Raw genomic sequence first — 20,080 nt, 5'->3', positions numbered from 1 at the left:
ACATATTCACTGAGTAATGACAAAAATTTAAAATTGATTAAGAATGACAAGAAGAGGGTTACTATAAAATGTTTGGGGGCCAATGGTAAATGCAAATGGTATGCTTATTGTGCGTATATGTGTATTGACAAGTCCTGACAGTTAAGAAAAGTTATTGATGATCACACGTGTAGTAGAGATTTCAATGTGAAGTTGATAACCACCAAATGGTTGAGTGAAAGGATGGAAAAAACCATCAGAGAGAACCCTAATATGAAGGTGATGGACATTAGGGAGAAACTGAGTAGGAAATGGAATGTAACAATCTCTAAAAATATGGTTTTTAGGGCAAGAATCATGGTAAAATATAGTGTTGAGGGCTCATTTAAAGAACAATTCAAAAGAAGACTCCATGATTATGGTTATGAGGTTCTGCAAAGAAATCCAGGTTCAACAGTCCAAATAAAGGTTGAAAATCATAATGATGAGTGTATTTTTAAGAGAATTTATATATGCTTGAAGGCTTGCAAAGATAGCTTCATTAGTTGTAGACCCATCATTGGGTTGGATGACTGTTTTTTGAAAGAAAAGTATGGAGGGGAGTTACTAACAGCAGTTGGAAGAGATGGAAATGAACAAATTCTGCCCATTGCATATGCTGTTGTTGAGGTTGAAAACAAGGACTCCTGGACTTGGTTCTTGGAACTTCTCATTTAGGACCTTGGTGGGGAAGATGTAGCTTCATCATGCACATTCATTTCAGACCAGCAAAAGGTCAGTCAGTTATCATGCACATTTATTTAAGTACAATATATTTGACATATAACTTAGGTCACTCTAAACATTATACATGGCAGGGTCTTTTGCATGCTCTTCAAGATCTTCAACCTAAAGTAGACCAAAGATATTGTGTTAGACATTTGTATTCTAACTTCAGAAAGCAATATCTTGGAAAGGACCTTAAACGGATCATGTGGAGTGCAGCAACAGCCACATATCCACAATTATGGGAGTCTGAAATGAGAAAAATTAAAAAGATCAATTTAAATGCATTTAAATATTTGATTTCAATTCCTCCTAGGTATGTAATCAATGTTCCTTCATACAATTCAATTTGTTGTTATATTTAGTTTGAATTCATATATTTACTGATATATTGATGTCAAAGGTATTGGTCAAGATCTAGATTCACCCATACATCACATTGTGACACTCTTGTCAACAACGTGTGTGAGGGCTTCAACAATGTGCTACTTCATATTAGGTGTAAGCCAATTATATCCATGTTAGAAGACATTAGGGTTTATATTATGAAGAGATGGGCTAGCAATAGGAATAAAATGGCATTATATCAAGGTTCTGTTTGCCCTAAGGTACTCAACAGATTTCAAAAGTAGTCATGGCTAACAAGATACTGGTTACCAAGGTAACTATATTCATACAATTAAATTTGTATTCACTTTATGCCTATTTTGTTCATAACTGCTTTGTCATTTTGTACTGATGACAGGTGGTCATCAGACCAATTATTTGAAGTGATTCACATTTCACAATTTAAGGAGCAATTTGTTGTCAATCTTGACAACAAAGACTGCAGTTGTAGAAGATGGTTAATCAGTGGCATTCCTTGCACTCATGCCATCACTGCAATGAAGTTCTTGAACTTAAATGCAGAAGAATACATTGCCCATTGGTTTAGGAAGTCTGCTTATGAAGAGACTTATAACAACATCATATATCCTATCAACGGACAACATGTGTGGGAGATTACACCTTATCCTGATATATTAACTCCAAAGAAAAGGGCAATGCCAGGAAGGCCCAAGAAAAAACGAAGACTACAACCTTGGGAGTTGAAGAAGAATGACTCCGAATTAAGAAAGGGTGAGAGATAAAAGACTTGTGTTGTCTGCAAACAACTGGGACACAACAAAAAGACTTGTCCACAACGACCTGTGCCTTTATCACATGTCCCTGCTGACCAACCAACTCAGGAATCTACTGTCACACATGTCCCTGCTGACCAACAAACATAAGTCACAACAACTTCAACACATGTCCCTGCTGACCAACCAACTTAGGAGTCTACTGTCCTTCCTTCTCATCAATGAAGTCTTATTTCCTTACATTTTGAAGACAATGTCTTAATTATCATGTAATATGTAATGATGAAATCTGAATTTTGAAGGAACAATGTCTTAAATCTTTTGGTGAAATTTGATTAGTTTGTTATCTGGTTTGTTAGGTTGATTATAAGACTAAGTTATTAGGTTTTGTAATTTGAATTGATATTATAAGACAATGTTTGTTATGAGGTTTATTATAAGACTAAGTTGTCAGGTTTGATCATTCTTGTATTATGGTTATTGACCATTAAATATGTTGTTACTTGTGCACTTTCTTTAACTTATTTTTTCTTAGTAAAGGAAATATCACAATAATTAAGACAACAATATTAAATAGAAACAAATTACCTTTATAAATAAAAGAGACAATAATTCAAATGGACTTTCGGTTGTTGTGTACGTTTTGAGATTTGAATTTAAGTATTATGATAAAATTTAATATATTTTTAACGAGGTGCTTTATTTTTCTTTTTAATTTCAAAATAAGGTGTTATTTTCAATTTAATCTATCATTAATTAAAACACAATTTGGTATATGATGTTTTGACTTACACTCACATCTTTAATAAATTTTATTTGCAATTCACGCACCATTCTTGTATTAGTCAACCAAATTTTATCCATTGTTTCAATATCCTTCTTTTATGTTAATTTTTTTTTTAATTTTTAATCGTCTACCAAATTATTCTCTTTTATCTATTTTAAAATTGACATTTAACATATTTTTAAAGAATTTTTTAATAAACATATGATTAAAGTTATTATATATATATATATATATATATATTATATATTATAGTAATTTATTAAAAGATTCTACTATAATTTATATATTAATTTTTTTATTTAAAATGAACATTTATCTGGTATAATTCACATGCTTAAAATATTAATTAGAATTTTAATTGAGTAGTTAAGTTTCTATTTTCTTTTTTTTTTCTTTAATTAACACAAATTTATATAACTTGAGGTGGTATAAGTTTAAGGTTGTCTTCGTTTTAAACGATTTACTATTTAAAGAGACCAAGAAAGATGAATTTGCAGGATTTTATTGTGTTAACTTACAAGGACTTGAGATGGAAGAAAAACAGTGATTTGCGAGATGTTCTTAATATCATATATCTCTCTTATGAGAGAAGATTTGTAGGAGGGGAATAACATTTTATTATATTATTCTTGTTCAATTATTTTCAATATTATAATAATAATAATAATAATAATAATTCTAAAAAATATATTGTTTTAATTATTTAATGATTTTTTTAATTTTAATATTTCAAATTTTTACCAGAAAATATTTTACTCACAAATTAGTTTATATAACTATTACATTATGGGTAATTTGGTACTTTTTATTTTATTTATTTATTTAGACATTTATTTAAACATAAATATGTTTTTAGTCCCTATACTTTGGGACGATTTTGGTTTTAGTCCCTCTTTCAAACTAAGGTACAATTTAGTTCTTCAACTTTAGAAAACTCTGGTTTTAGTCATTTTTACCAAATTTTTTTTAACTTTATTTGCTGTTTCAAGCACGTTTCATTATAGCATTTGGATTGCTTACACTGTTTGACACATTTTTGCTTCAATCTTAACTGAGAAACGCGTTTGAAACCACAAATAAAGTTAAAAAAATTGGTTAAAAAGACTAAAACCAGAGTTTTCTAAAGTTGAAGGACTAAATTGTACCTTAGTTTGAAAGAGGGACTAAAACCAAAATCGCCCCAAAGTATAGGGACTAAAATCATATTTAACCCTATTTTGTATGTTATATTAATCAAATCTTATACTAGCTTTTACAAATTTTACTTTCAAATATATTCTCATTTACCTCCAAATCCCTTCAAAAAAATAATAATCAATTTACTCTCAAATCATTTCAAATTCATTCATTTCCTCTCTTTCAAATTCATTTCTTCAAGTGAACACACCCTAAGGCTCTCTTCATTTGAAATTATTTACTGTGTCCAGAAGATTGTGAAAGACACAAATTTGTGAAGAATCATCGTGTTCACTTCTGAATATTTGAAATTGAATTGATGCACTGATTTGCGGGATAAGTGTAATATCCCATCTCCTTGGTGAGAGGAGATTTGTGGAAGGAGAAATGTATTTTACAATACTATCTCCAATGAATTATTTCCCATGTGAAACTTATTTTCATTTTCCAGGTGCAATTGATTTTATGTTGCAATTGAAAAATAAGAATAGAAGTTCATTTGTGTTTCACAAAATAATGATGATGATGATGATGATGTAATTTTAAAAATTACTTTTTATTTTTTCTCTCTTTATAATAATTTTTCCAATTATATATAATATTAATAATTATCATTTTATATTAGTTTTACTACTAGGAGTATTTTGATAATCTTCAATCTTTACCAATTAAACCATTTTTTATGTGTCATATCGGTCAAATTCTACACTAATTCTCACAAATTTTATTTTCAAATCTACTTCACTCACCTCCAAATCCACTCAAATAAACAACAAAAACTTTACTCTTAAATTCTGTCAAATTCATCCAGTCACTCCCCTCCAAATAATCTTCCTAAAGTAAACACACCTTAAGAGTAAAAAAGGTTTTATAGAAGCTCTTAAATTAAAATTGTGATAAAATGGTAAAGTTTCCATGATGATTACATTCAACAATAATTGTTCTTCTTTTACTTACATAAATTTAGCAAATAGTTATTAGATAAATCCCACCAAAGGATAAAAAATTTATGATTAGTATTTCCAAATTTTCATATACGAGTTTCATTTTTACTTGAGTTGAGTTCGTGCAAGGGAAAATACCAATAAATTATTAATAAATATGTAAATATTTTTGTTTGTACATATTATTTAATATAAAACCCAAACTTATACTCTAAATCCTAACAACTTGAATAAATAGTTGATAATGATAGAGTATGAAGTTTGATTACACAGTAGGATGGTTGAAGTGTACTCTTTGTATAAACAACTTCTTCTATTTTCCTTCTATAAACAAGTTTATATGTAGCTATGGCTTAACTTTGATATGCAGACACCTTTTATGCAAGTTTGTAACTTGTAAGTTGAGGTAATGTATTGAATTATTAAACCATAGTCTTATTTGGTTTATTCTATAACTGAAATCGTGCAACATCCCATGTGAAATATTCGAAACTAGAAAATTTAATGGGTTTTTGACAGAGTTTTTAAAGCATGATATACCTGAAATACACAGAATGTATATTTGAGTGTAAGCATTAGATTGTAATTGTTTTGCTTAGTTTTTCCACACAATATAATTAAGGGAATCATGCGTGTAGGATGTCTCATCAAATTGTGGTATTTCCAAAACAAAAACATAAGGTAGTGGGTGAAAGAAAGTGTGTGGTTTTCGGGTGGGTGGTCCATCTACTCAATCAAAAACATGTGGGTCATAAATGGAAATAAATAAAAGAAAAACATTTCGGAATTTCACAAATGGTAGGGCCCACTATCAACCTTGTATGCTTCCACTCCAGCTCCACGCCAAATACGTACACTCATAATTTATTGCCGTATTTTCTACGCCTCTATGTCACCACATTTCTTAAAATTGAAAAAAACACACAAAATTCTTGTTTTTTTCTTCTCAAAATAATATTATTTTATTCAATACGTTTTCTTCCCAACATTAAAACATTGTTAGAATTTATATTGTTAAATAGTTCTTTTATAGATATAAATTTTAAATATTTTTTAAAATATCTGGAATGATTTTAGACATGCAAAAGGAAAACTGAAATTATATTCTTTTGTCATTTGTAATTCCTCCAAGACAGAAGAAAGGATAATAAAGCATGGCTTAGTAATTATGTGGTCTATCTGTTTTAGATGGAAGAAGAGAAGAAAAATTATTCAAAATACTCAATAACTATTTTTTTTAATTTGTTTTTTTTAATGTATTAAAACTTTTACTTCTCTTTCATTATATTTTACTTTTGTTTCATTGATTTTAATTACTTTTCTTTTTTCACTTTTACTTTTGTTGTTTTTTAAAAACAAATACATTTCTAAAAGGGGAAAAAATAAAAAAGAAAAAAATGCAAGTATGAATAATGGCATTACTAATGGAAAAAGTTATAAAGAAAAATAATAGATGTTAAATAATTTTCTTATATGTAAAGAGATGCTTATACATATATAACTCGAAAATTTGACTGTAAAATTTATTAGCATAAATTGAATAAGTTAAAAGAAAACTATTTCAATAATATAAAAGTGCTCATAATATTCATGCTATAAAATTTAAATAGATATTCCACAAATTCTACCAACTACTCTCTAAATGTAATACTATAAAATTTTCTCATCGTTTAAATTAAAATTAAGCCTAAACAATGTATTCGAAATACTCTTTATAGTTTTCTAACAATTAGAAATTAATAGAGACATATACTCTTTGAAACAATCATTACAAAAATTATCTATCTGATACATTTTTATTTTATTAGTATGAAAACATGTTTTCCTGTCAAAGTATTCTACTTAAATTCTTAATTTATTTAGAACATCTTATTTTGTATATTGCGAACCAGAAATCATCTGATATTTTTTATAGTTTAATTTATGTAATATCAATATGAAAAAAGTTTTATACATAGTAAAAAATTAATATATTTATCATAGACACATTAGGATTGAATGACAATATAAAAACATTTTACATGATAATACATATAGTCATTAAATGATATAAAACAGTATAAAATTATTTCAATTAAAGTTTATTTATTAAAAAATAGTTTTAGTAATATAATTTAATTAGAAGTTGAAAGAATATGTGATCTCTTAGAATGCAATTTGATTTTTGTTGTGATTATGTTAATTGTAAAAGCTAAATATTAGGAGTAAGCATTAGATTTGAGGAGCAAAGGGATAAATCTACTTGACGGGCCAGATTGATGAACCATTGATGCTACGTTTTCCAATCATGTATGTCTCCAACATGGGATTTTATATGCGTCCTTTTCAATTCCCATGGCTACACCCATCAAAATGGGTCCATGCTCATTTTGTTGTTTGATCATGGTTGTTGTCGAATTTCCAACACTAATTGTTGTGATTTTTTTAGTTTGTTTACACATTTTAGATTCAGTAATTAACTCTTTTTAAGATGTGCGTGGAGTGTAAAGGATGAAGTTACAACGCTAAAATGATGTTAGTGGTTATCATGGGTTTAGATATCAAATAGTTCTTTAAGTAGGAGATGAAAAAAACTCACCCCAATTATTCTAAGTACCATTCTCAAAACAAGACTATGTGAGAATATCAAAGAATATACAAAAATCTTGAAAAAACTATTATATGGATTGTTATAAAAAATACGAATATGTTATTTAGTGGCTGTAGAGTTAATTTTGCTTACATTTTTTATATATAAATATTCATCCCATTGAAATATTGGTACTTGGACATATTAAAGAATTTTTTATAAATTGAAATTTTTTAGTCTATTGTATTTCTTTGTTATAGTTTTAAGACCTTATGAATATCCAAGATTCATCTTAGTTTATATATATATATATATATATATATATATATATATATATATATATATATATTTATTTATTTATTTATTGGAATTTTTATATTGGTTATTGATAAAGTTATTTTGGAGTATATAAGTGAGTGTAAATCTTATTTTACAAGTCAATTTTATAAGGTTGAGTTAAACTTAAAATTTAATTCTTAAAATGATATAATAGTAGGATTTTAGAGTCTTTTATAGTGAAATTTGATATTTGTTGAATCTATTGTTCGACCAGCTATCAGGTCTAATTAGACCATCCATTAAGGTCTAGTCCTAAGCACGAAATGTATATACCTCGAGGGGATGTGGCAGAAGTCTTACATCGACTAGAGATAAGATCAATTTGCAGTATATATGTAGGTGCCTCACCTTACAAGCCGATTTTGTAAGGTTGAATTAGACTTAAAGTCTACTTCTTAATTATCCAAACTAAATTTGAGATTTGTTGGGTTTATTATTTCACTCTCTATCGGATCATCCATTAATGTCTAGTCCTACACACGAGATGTATATACCTTAATGTTAGAGGGTTGTGTTGGAAGTTTCACATCGACTAAAGATAAGACAATTTTATAATATATATGTGGGTGCAAACCTATCCTTACAAGTAGTTTTGTAAACTTGAGTTAGACTTAGAGTACACTTCTTCTATCATTTTCTTTTATTTCCTATTCTCTTCGTCTTTTTTCATTTTCTATTGCGACGGTGAAAGACTTATTCAATCATTGACTCGAAGAGGCATAATTTGTCCACTTCCTTTGTTAACTGGATAACCAATACTTGTATTAAATTATATCTCGTTGGCTGAATTCGCATTAAACTTATTCAATTAGTTATTTTTTTGTTTAAATTTCTTGTTTCTTTTTTGATAATAAATACTTGAAGTTATTATGATAAAGGAAATTTGTGTAAAAGCACTAATTTATTTTTTATTAATTCTGGCAAGACAACTATAAAAAAATTATATAAATATTAATATATCAATTAATCATTGTGAATTTGATATGGTAGTAAGAATACATATGATATTGTTTTTTAAAATAACATTTGATCATTAGGTACGAGTGATTATATTAATCTTTGAAATGATAGTTGATGTTTTAACGTTTATATATTTAAGTTGACTAGAATTCCTTATTTTTATAAAGTTAAGACTATACTCTGTTATTCATTTGGCATAGACAAGTACTCACTTGAACTTTTCTTCTTTTGTAGTCAATTTATGTTATATTTCTTCTTTAATAGTTCATGAGGATAATGATGTGGTTAATTGAATTTTAGATGATACTCGTGTGATTTCTCAAAGAGTTGTAAACAAATTTTACTCTTATAGTATGAAATATGTGGATTGAAGGAACTTTATTTGACCGAGTGAGGTGCCACTAATTAAAACTTTAGCTCTTTCAAAGTTGTTGTATGATTGTTTACCTATTAATTTGGATGTTAAAAGAAATGAGTGATTTTATGTTTTATTTGTTCTTTGTGCGATAATAATGTTGAATATTTTTTTCATTTGTTCTATTATTATGTGGATATAGAAATGGTTGAAGGAGGTTTTTTGGAATTTGTAGTTTTCTTTTTTGGATTTGATTCTTCAGTTTATGTAGTTAGGATCTAATTGTGTTTCTTTATACTATTTTTCAAATGAAGAAATTAGTATGTATGGCTGAGAATAAATCTAAGAAGCATGTGAATAATAATAGTTCTTTGGTGTTGAAATTTTTAAAAATTCAAACTAGAAAAGGTATGATGGTTTCTTTTATGGACTTAATATGACAAGTTCCAACTATCAATTAACTTAAGATGAATACTTATGGTTTCTTATTATATTATTTAAATTTTTTTCATAATAGAATTTGTATTTCATTGATTGTAACTTTTATCATGAGTTTAGTGTAATTTCCAATGTTTTGTACTCTTTTATTTTATTTAATTTTCTTATGATGACAAATAATTGATAAACTTTGGATCGTAAACATATTATAGAGAAGTTTTTTTTCTTAAAAAAACATTATGTGTTAAAAACTTGTGAAATAAATATTTAACTAATGGTGTCCTTTATTTAACAAGAAAGTAGATAACCAATCTACACCAAGAAGAAATAGTAGTGGATCAGCACAAACAAGTAACTTGTACATCAAATCCCTCGAAAAAAAGAATGAACTTCATATGAATTTACTTCTTCTATTTAATATTTTTATTTATACAAGGACGTGCAAATATCTTCGTAAACGAACGCTAAACATAAAATTTGAGCACCCAAATCTCAGTTGGCACAAAAATAATCAGAACTTGATGAAGGTCAAGACAAAAGACACAATGGCAATAAGATAGAACACCAAGTGAGAAGGGACTTCAACAGCGTTTCCATCAGATGAACCACCATCTGTTGATGGAACCGTTTTAGATCCTGCACCTGCAATTCACCAGTAAAAACATCACCTATGTTACTATGTACATGCATGTGTATACAACTATTTGAACATAATCTTTCTTTCTTTCTGAATTAATTACGTTAAGATCAAAGTGGTTATACCTGATGGAAAGTCTGAAGCAGAAGGTGATATTGACTCTTGAGGTGATTCAGCTGAAGAATCAGAAGGAGAAGCAACTGGAGCAGTGGAAGGAGGTGTTGGTCCATTCCCAGCTAAAAATCAAATCATGAGAACAAACTCAATGCATTATTATTAGCCAATTCATGCTTTCGTTTTACTTATGATAGACTTAATATTGTTACCTTGACACTGGCTAACTGGGGGTGTTTGAACTTTACAAGCAGCAGGGAGAGACAAAGCAAGAGTCTGATTAATGGTAATTCCGAAAGTGGAACCACCACTGAGCAAGGAGCAAAGACACTGTGGTGAAGATTGGACAATGGTTGAGAGCTGTGAGCAACATGGAGTTGATGGGGTTGAAGAACTTCCCATTACGTAGTTCAGGCAAGGGCTCAAGCTAGTCAGTGTACTGCTGCAACCTGATTGAGCAGTAGCATTTTTAGTACATATGGTAGCCACCATAACCGTAACTACACACAACATAAACCCTCTAAAAGCCATTATATTCAGAAACTTCCCACAGATCAGAAATCTGAACTATGAATGTTTGCGTGCTGATATTGATACAGAGGGTAAAAAGGGTCGGAGTTATATGAGTTATATAGAGGAAAAACTAATTCTAAGACATAGACAAGTAAATTAGGTTGCCTACCCTTTCTGATTAAAGACACGTTAAGGCAAAACTTTTTCCTTAAAAGGAAGTGTTTTGTTTAATTAACTTTTTAATTAAATAAATAAATATCTTTTTTTATTATGAGTAGCATATAAATTCATTAGTTAATTTCCAAATTTTTATTGGTTAGAACATATAAATGTTATCTTTTTCTGTAATTTAATTGTTTTATAATTTAAATAAGAATTGCTAGATAACAATGACTCTGACCATTATAATTTGTAGCCCACCGAACCATACCATACTAAAAATCTTTGACAAGATTATTGTTGTAAGGTAGTTGAACGTACTTACTCTCCCTCGTCTTCAAATCTACCTATTTTCCTCTATTCTCGATCATATAACACAAACCAATCTTATATATTTTACTTGTTTCTATGGAACTTTACATATCAGATTCATGACATTAAAACAAAATCCATCTTTATCTCAAAATTCTGATCAAATATAAACAAAAACAACCATTACTTAAAATACCCCTTTATTGACAAGTTGTGCATTTTATCTATATATTGATATGAAAATCGGAATATTGGTAATGTGCATGCAATGGGCCTCCAAATCAAATCGGGTCCACCGTGGGTACAAGAAGGGGCATTTCTTCCTGCGCCGACTTTTGTTTCCTACACTCCCATGAATTATGATATCTCCATTTTATCCTCAATTAAAAATTTATTAAAAACTTTAAAACCCTAATTTCACATTCCCTTCTTCCTTTCTTGTGTCGCCGAATGCCCCTCTTGCGTCACAAATTCTCTTACCCCTCCCTCCCTTGTTCTTTCACTTTTGCTTGTACCTTCTTCAAGTTCTCCATCTCCTTGTCTATAGATGTTTTCTCTTGTTTTTGTTTCTTGTTATGTTTCAGTAACCATGTATCAGACTCCTTAACATACAAAAACATTGTCCCAAGTTAACCAGCCTTTAGGGTTCCATTGTCATGGCACACTGCATGTAATCCTTCGTGGTTAGGATTAATTATTGATAAACCACATACTCAAGAGTGCAACCCTTACAATAAAGACAACTACTTGGATGAAGATGACATGGCATCCCATTCTAGCAGTTAACATGTCCAACAACTGGGATCTCACCTCTCTAGCCTTTCTTAAACCTTTGACATGCAAGAAATGATAATTGCACCAATTACCTCTGTAATTATGTTGTTTCCACTATCGATAAACATTGTACAAGGTTAAATGATCGGATTTTGCTGGAAGAATCATGGGCTTCAGATTCCACGTTTTCGAACAGGTTTCTTTTTTTATAATATTTTGGAATAAACATTTCGAAAGGTGTTGTGATAACATGATTTTATTTTATATGAAATTACTTGAATTCTATTATTGAATATTGAAAAACCAAATAATCTTATGTTCTCATAAACCTAGTGAAGCAAGAAAAATAATATATCAGGTCACTAATTTCACGTAGTAAGCATGGGTTAGTAACTAATTACATCATCAACTGAGTTTTAGCTCCACCTTCTAAACCCGGTCAACAACAAACGTAACTTATTACAAAAAAAAAAAAATAACAACTTCCTAATTAACATAACATCTTGTTTTTGACAGCTTCTTCAAATGTCACTAGATCATCTTTTAACACTGTCATTGCATATATGTTATCATCATCTGGTAGTCCTTCTTTCCTTTCATAATCATCCATCCAAATATGTTCTCTCATATACCTTTTAGCCCTTCCTTCAACTGGAATATCAAGGATTGGAGTATGAGAAAGTTCTATCATAATTACAATTTTGTCACTGTGTTATTTCATATGACGAGTGGATGATAACCAACATAACAAGTCATCGTAAAACTCATTTTTGCACTAGTGTTTGTATATCTTTGATTCATCACTAGATCCAAGAAAAACAAATCTCTTGCTCTCATCATCCAACTTGGTTCCTTGTTAATGTGGTGTATGGACATAAGCTAAGCATCCAAACACTCGAAAATACTTAACAAACAACTTCATTTCACCCATACTTCTTTAGGGGGTTTGTCCAACACTACTGTTGTGGGACTTCTATTGAGAATGTGAACACACCGTCTTGTTGTTTCTAGCCAAAATATTTTTGGAACATGTTTTTGTATGCCATGATTTTTGAAATTTTTTTTGGTGGAAGTAAATTCTCCCCCTCTATCTATCTGCACACAAATAATTCTTTCTCTAACCTCCTTTTTCACCAATTATTTGAAACTTTTAAAGAAAGAAATTTTTTTTGACTTCTCACTTAAAAAATATACTTAAGTTTTATGTAATAAATCATTAATAAAATTTAGGAATTATTTCTTGTTATTGCTTGATGTAGGTTGAATACACCCGCATAAGTCAACATGAATAAGTTGTAACTTCTCTGTTACTTTCCATAGGCTTTTCCTCGACATTGCATTTAAGTGTTTTTTCCCGCTAGGCAATGTGTGCATAAAACTATAGTAGTTGTGACAGAGGGCAACTCGTTCACCATTTGTTTAGAAACCAATGTTTTTAAGTCATCGTAGGTTAAATGTCCTAGCCGATTGTGACATAGTTATTAATCACATTCCACTTCCACATAGAGACATGTTATGTTTGTTGCTACTATATACAGTGGTTGTCAGTACAAACATTATGCTACTGTTCATATTCATTTCCATAATTAGTCCCTTTTAGGATAAACAACACTACATTTCTTGTTTTGAATTATTATAATCAAGCCTTCCTCTTGAAGTTTTTCTACCCTTAAGAGGTTATTCTTGAGTTCAAGAACATAATACACCTAAGAGATTACATGTGTGATACCATTCACAACCATATGAACATTATATTTCCTCATAATAGTAATTCATGCATCATTCCCTAACTTCACTTTGTGACAAAAATTCCTCACCTAGTTGTTAGAACCAATCTTTATGACCACTCATGTGGTTACTACATCCAGAGTCTTGAAACCCCTCATCCGTTTTCTCTTCCTTGACATCTACAGTGCCCATTAATAAAAGTTCACTTTCTTGTCCAATTCTTCTTCTACTTCAACATAATTTGCCTTATTCTCCCACATAACTTATATTGAAAGTGCCCAAGTTTACGACACTTAAACCATTAAACCTCAACTTTGTTCAATGGTTGTATTCCCCTTCCTTTACCTCAAAAAGATAATTTACCTCTTCCTCTTCCCCTGTAATTTGTCACAATTTACAAAGCCTATTCTTTTTCTACAACAAACATCATTAGTTGTTCGTGAACTAGAAGGCTACTTTGAAGTTCATTTATTGTCATGGCTTTCATGTTGTCAGATTCTTCAATAGAGCACATTACATAATTAAAATTTCTTTTCATAGACCACATAATATTATCAATGATGACATTCTCGTGCATGGTTTCAACGCATGCTTTCATTCTTTTAGAAATCTTCAGGGTTCGAGCCCAAATATGAGTTTGTTGATTCTCCCTGCTTTATTTGCAACAATTGTAGTTATGATCATTTAACACGAATTGAGCCCTAAAATTTTGCTTCATTGAGTCCCATATGTTTTTAGATGTTTCATATAATAATATCCAAATTTTCTCTATCAATTGCTTGATAGAGATGATTATTTATCTTCATATGCTTCAGCATTTGTTCCTCCATTAACTTGATTTCCACTTTTGTTGCATTGACTTTATTAGAGACATATGCAATTCCATGCTATACAAAATGCCAATGCTCCTTTTATGTTTGTTTCCTTTAAAAGCATCACTCATAAGATTTACACATTTTTCAAAGGACGCTTTTATCTCATTATATAGCATAATGATGATCTAATGAGTACATAAGTTAGTTTCCTAAATACATAACTCAGTTTGTCCATGCCTTTACAAAGTATGTCTTTTATGGAATGATCCAAGACTCATTAACATATTTATATAATAAATGCCATGAAATACAAGCACGATGAAGGTGATTAACACAATTTGTAAACATTGATTCATGTTCACAATCCATGACATTTTCATATGATTCCATCACGACATCACATGCTTCAATAGAATTGACTAACATTTTGCACTTGACTTGCATATTTTTCTGAATGCGGAAGTGACATAGGAGATGATAACATTGAGGGAATACAATACCAATGACATTCATCAAAGATAGGTCTATGTCACTAACAAAGACTTGTAGATCACCCTTTTATGTCAAAAATAGTCTTCTAAGCCTTTTGAGAGCCCAATTGAAATTATTTTCCCGTTCACTTGATAAGTATGCAAAGGTTGTTGAGAAAGTCAACCCTGTATATGTGATCTCAACTATCTCAAGCAATGACAACCTATTTTTGTTGGTTTTGTATGTGGTATCCATTAACAAAATAACATTAAATGCATTCAACAATTTAATTACATTTATATATGTTTTTTAATATAATTTTAAATACTACGATGGTTCTGTTGTTTCTTTATATCATTTTAGTATTCAATAATCCAAAATTTTATTTGTTTCCACGGGTCTTATTGTGTCAACTATTGTAGATAGGAATAAAGCTTAGTAGTAGGAAGCAAATAGAAGTATGCCTTATATGTCAACAGGGTGGAAGTTCAAAGCATCGAAGATGAGTACATGGAAGCCCAAATGAGGTCACTTTCATGTTCGTCGATGCATCTACTCTAAGGGATGTATTTATCACGTTCTAACATCACCATCAACTACTATAATTCAATTGTCAAACCTCTCAATAAAATTTTGTATGTATATCTTGCATTGTATATTTGCTTAATTGTTGTCACATTATAATAATTATTTTCTTTGAGAGTGAATAGAATATTTGCAAGCTTCATTTGAATTTATCATATGAATAAGCAATGACTGTTCAGTGGGATTTAACCTCCTAGCAAAAGCGTGACCAACTAAACTCTCTTCCAAATCATGGTTATGATATCTGCATATAACCTTCAAAACTCACCCTACTTGATTAGAAATAGGTTTGTCCCTCAATTTAAAAGGACACTCACATTTTCTTGTGTTGTATACACTCGATTGAGCATCAATTTTGTATTTCCTGTACTTTCTCCCCTTTGACATCCTAACAACACAAATGTTTTTCTCCTAAGTTGACCAATACCCCATTTCTTCAATAATAATAATACCTCAAGAAATTACTACAAAAACAATATTAAAACAATTAAAAATAAAAACAAAGTTAAAAATTTGAAAAAATTATATTAAATGAATACCAAATTTCGAAATCCAATAGGAATGTCAATGAGGTTTTAAAATAATTAGGAATTTTAACCGAATTTCGAAATTAAACGATTTTCTTAATCAGGTTTCAAAACATGGTGAGTACCTTAAACGAATTTCGAAGTTTGATGACTTCCTAAAGTATATTTCGAAATTCGGTGACTTTCTTAACATGTTTTCGAAATCTAAATTTCTTAAACGAATTTCGAAATCCATTGACTTCCTTAATAGAATTTCAAAATTCGATGAATTTTTTAACCTAATTTCAAAATTTGGCATATTTTTTAACTGGATTTTGAAATCTGATGATTTTCTTAACTAAATTTTGAAATATGGTGACTACATTAACTTAATTTCAAAACCCATGACTACCTTAGCCGAATTTTAAAATTCGATGATTACCTTAAGCCGATTTCAAAAACCGGTGACTACCTTAACTGAATATCTACTACAAGGAAAATTGATATTAATGATGATTAAAATCTGTCAGTAAATTAAAATTACAACAATTTATTAACGAAAAAAATTTATCAATTAAATTGTCATCGGTAAATTTTACCGACGAAATTTCTGTTTCGTTGATAATTATCGATGAATTTTTCTGTGAGTAAAATTTGTTAGTAATTATCAATAGAAAAATCTTTCGATAAAATTCGGTGATAAATACCATGAACTGGTTTATCTTCTTCCTATCCTCCTTCCTCTTCTTCCTTTAATTTTTCTTTTTGACGAAGTATGCCACCAACAAAGAATCACACGAACAACCAATTTATTTCCAATCAATCAAGGATGTGGTTTATTTTCAAACAACCAATTTATTTGCAAGATTCTCATATCTAAGAGAGAAATATGAAAGAAGGAAAGATGTCGTCGATGCTGGGGATGTTCCTAGTCATACCGTTGTGTCAACATCATATGGGCTTGTTGGAAAAGTTGAAATACGAAGATCGTGGGTTGTAGCGGTGGTGATGGGTTGCAATGGTTGTGGGTTGTAGTGGTGGTGGGTTTTAATGTTGGTGGATGACTAGACTCCATGTTGCAGTGGTTGTAATGGTGGGAGGAGAGTCTCAGAAGACGAAAAACACGAGTCTCTAAGAATATGAATGCATGTATATTTTAACACAGAAACAAAATTTGGGCGAAAAATTTGCTATTTTTTTACCGACAGATTACTAACAAGAAAAGTTCGTCACTAAGACATATTTCACTTACAAACTGAATTTTATCAATGAATTTTTCCATTGGTAATATATAATTCATTTTTTCGACGAATTTCATCAACGGATTTTTCTATTGGTAAAAGATATACATTATTGGTGAATTTTATCGATGAATTTTTTTGTCAGTAAAGAATCTTCTCAGTAAATTTTGTCGTTAACTAAAATTTCAAAACCCACCAGTAAAATTTGTCGGTGATTAAAATTTATCTACAAGTGTAGGTAAAATTTCATTGAAATTTCATAATTTTTTGTGGTGTTTAAAATTTGGTGATTATCTTAATCGGATCTCGAATTTGATGACTATCTTAATTGAATTTCAAAATACATCTATTACCTTAACTAAATTTTGAAATCTGATAAATATCTTAACCGAATTTTAAAATTTGATAATTTATTAAACTACATTTTGAAATTTAGTGACTTTCTAAACTGATTTTTTTTTTTGGATTTTGAAATTTAATAATCTTTTATAATAGATTTTAAAATTACGTGAATTTCTTATAAGAATACATCCAAAATATAATAAAGATATATATGTTAAATTTTAATGAGAAAAAAAAAACTTATACCTAGATGATGAAATGAGGTGGAGAGATATAGGTTAACGAATTAAAGTAAGATGTTTTATATTTCTGATCAAAAGTAAAGCACCATCACACAAGTACAAAAAAAAGAAAGATAAAGTGAGAAAAAGGATGAAGTATGAAAAGTGAACAACTTAGAGGTGTATGTAAATATAAAAATAGTAAATGCAATTTGGAAAGCAAATTACACTGTCATCTAATTTTTTTTCAGGACAATGATATTTTAACCACTTTTTTTTTAACTTTTTTATAACAGGACACGTGTCACTATTTTATTGATGTGTTTGAATTTATTTTAAAAAAATATTTAAAACTGACCAATTACAAACTATCACGTATGTGTTGTCAAAAAGTTATCAAAAAAAATTGTTAAAGAGACTTTTTCCTTTTTTTCATGTATATATTTTTTCTAGAAGACAAAACTGTGAACTTAGAGACATAGGGAGAAGCTTTTGGGAGAAACGCCCCTTTTACTTTTCCGTGGGAGACGCCTGTAAACGTCCTTCTCCGTTTTTTCTAATTATTTTCATGTATTTAAGTTAATGTTTTGAATTTTTTCTATCTTAAAATTTCTATTGATTATGTAGTTTCGTTATAGAAATACTAATTAACAATGTCATTATTTACCTATTAAATACAATTGATATACTAACATGTCTTCAATTCAAAACTGATAACAACATTTTCTGACAAGTTAAATTCTCAAACAAAAATCATACAAAACAATAATTATTTTATGATGTTTTTTAGCAATTAGTACATAAGTGATAATATTCCCAACACATGATTCATTTATAGTTTTAGGGTACGTGTCTACTAACTAGGTCTCTTTCCATCATTGTCGTAGGAAGATAGGAGTATGAAAAAAGCAAAAAAAGTTTGATCTGTTTATGGTTTTGTATATATCGACGTCTTCCCACCTCTTTACTTGGCATCTATTACCTATCTTGCTTGCTAACTAAGAGACACGTACATTAACACATGTCCAACTGCATGCAATTCCTATCCCATTCATTGCTCTTTCCCTTCATATAAACAAACACAATGCACCCTTTCATCTCAAACATTCACTGTGTTCTTCCACACCATGGCCATCAAAATCAATCTTTCTTTACCTATCTCTCTCTTCTTCCTATTAGCCTTGTTCTCAACCCTAGCCTTCGCCAAGAAAGAAACCGAGGTAGCAGCAGACCCTGAGCTTAAAACATGCAAACACCAGTGCCTACAGCAGCTGCAATACACTGAAGCTGAGAAGCAGATGTGTCTTCAAAGTTGTGACATGTACCATGGTCTCAAGCATGAGTACGAGAAACAAATAGAAGAGAAAATTCGTAAGAAGAAAAAGCATGAAGGTACCCCTCAAGAGCACGACGAAGAGGAGGAAAGCGGTGAAAAGGAAGAAGAAGTAGAGGAAGGAGGGGAAGAGGAAGAGGAATATCCCTACATTTTTGAAGAAGATTGGGATTTTGACACCAAGGTTGAAACAGATGATGGAAGAATTCGAGTTCTGAAGAAGTTCACTGAGAAATCCAAGCTTCTTAAAGGCATTGAGAATATCCGTTTAGCCATTCTAGAAGCTAGAGCGCACGCGTTCGTCGCTCCACGCCACTTTGATTCTGATGTTGTTTTGTTCAACATAAAGGGTATATATACATTTAGACAACTACATGTATACTTTTTTAATTTCAGTTCTTTATTATTAATTGTGTTTTGTCCTTCTCTGTTGCTTAAAGTGGTGGATACTGTACAATTTCTGAAATTTCCCACTTTCATTTCTTGTTTTGGTATCTGGTAGGGCGAGCCGTACTTGGGTGGGTGAAGGAAAGTGAAACAGAAAAGTTCGTGCTTGAATCTGGAGACATGTTACCGATACCAGCAGGCACCCAAGTATACATCGTTAACAGAGATGAGAATGAGAAGCTCTTCCTTGCCATGCTCCATATACCTATTTCCACTCCTGGAAAATTTGAGGTTACTGCTTCTCAGCACATGCATTATCATCATGGATAATTGATAAATGAATTTTTTCACCCTGATTAGCTTATATAAGCTGATCTAAGGATATTGTGGTGTAGGAATTTTTCGGGCCTGGAGGACGAGACCCAGAATCGGTTCTATCAGCATTCGGCTGGAATGTGCTCCAAGCTGCTCTCCAAGTAGACCCTACTAGCTATATATATNNTATATAT

General features: G+C 30.2%; 3 protein-coding genes across 3 annotated transcripts in view; 2 read left to right on the top strand and 1 right to left on the bottom strand.

The window, feature by feature from the left end:
- Window positions 1–1,319: 1,319 nt before the first annotated feature.
- LOC106770420 lies at window positions 1,320–1,874 on the top strand. Its single transcript, XM_022784801.1, has 2 exons — window positions 1,320–1,372; window positions 1,490–1,874. Exons 1-2 carry the CDS (start codon window positions 1,320–1,322, stop codon window positions 1,872–1,874), a joined length of 438 nt encoding a protein of 145 aa, XP_022640522.1.
- Window positions 1,875–9,746: 7,872 nt separating this feature from the next.
- On the bottom strand, window positions 9,747–10,779 carry LOC106771611 (non-specific lipid-transfer protein-like protein At2g13820). The gene is made up of 3 exons (XM_014657607.2): window positions 10,397–10,779; window positions 10,196–10,306; window positions 9,747–10,075 (listed from the first exon to the last, which is right to left on the bottom strand). The coding sequence occupies exons 1-3, from the start codon at window positions 10,713–10,715 to the stop codon at window positions 9,945–9,947; spliced, it is 561 nt and encodes a 186-aa protein (XP_014513093.1). The 5' UTR covers window positions 10,716–10,779; the 3' UTR covers window positions 9,747–9,944.
- Window positions 10,780–18,942: 8,163 nt separating this feature from the next.
- The window catches only part of LOC106771247 (sucrose-binding protein-like), a 2,402-nt gene continuing 1,264 nt past the window's right edge, over window positions 18,943–20,080 (top strand). Inside the window, exons 1-3 of the mRNA XM_014657196.2 lie at window positions 18,943–19,534; window positions 19,687–19,862; window positions 19,967–20,047. Of these exons, the coding sequence (XP_014512682.1) occupies window positions 18,979–19,534; window positions 19,687–19,862; window positions 19,967–20,047 (813 nt within the window). The 5' untranslated portion in view covers window positions 18,943–18,978. The remainder of the gene's footprint in view (window positions 19,535–19,686; window positions 19,863–19,966; window positions 20,048–20,080) is intronic.

This window comes from Vigna radiata, chromosome 8 (assembly GCF_000741045.1).
Source record: "Vigna radiata var. radiata cultivar VC1973A chromosome 8, Vradiata_ver6, whole genome shotgun sequence".
NCBI lineage: Eukaryota > Viridiplantae > Streptophyta > Magnoliopsida > Fabales > Fabaceae > Vigna > Vigna radiata.
This window is presented reverse-complemented; position numbering and strand designations above follow the sequence as displayed.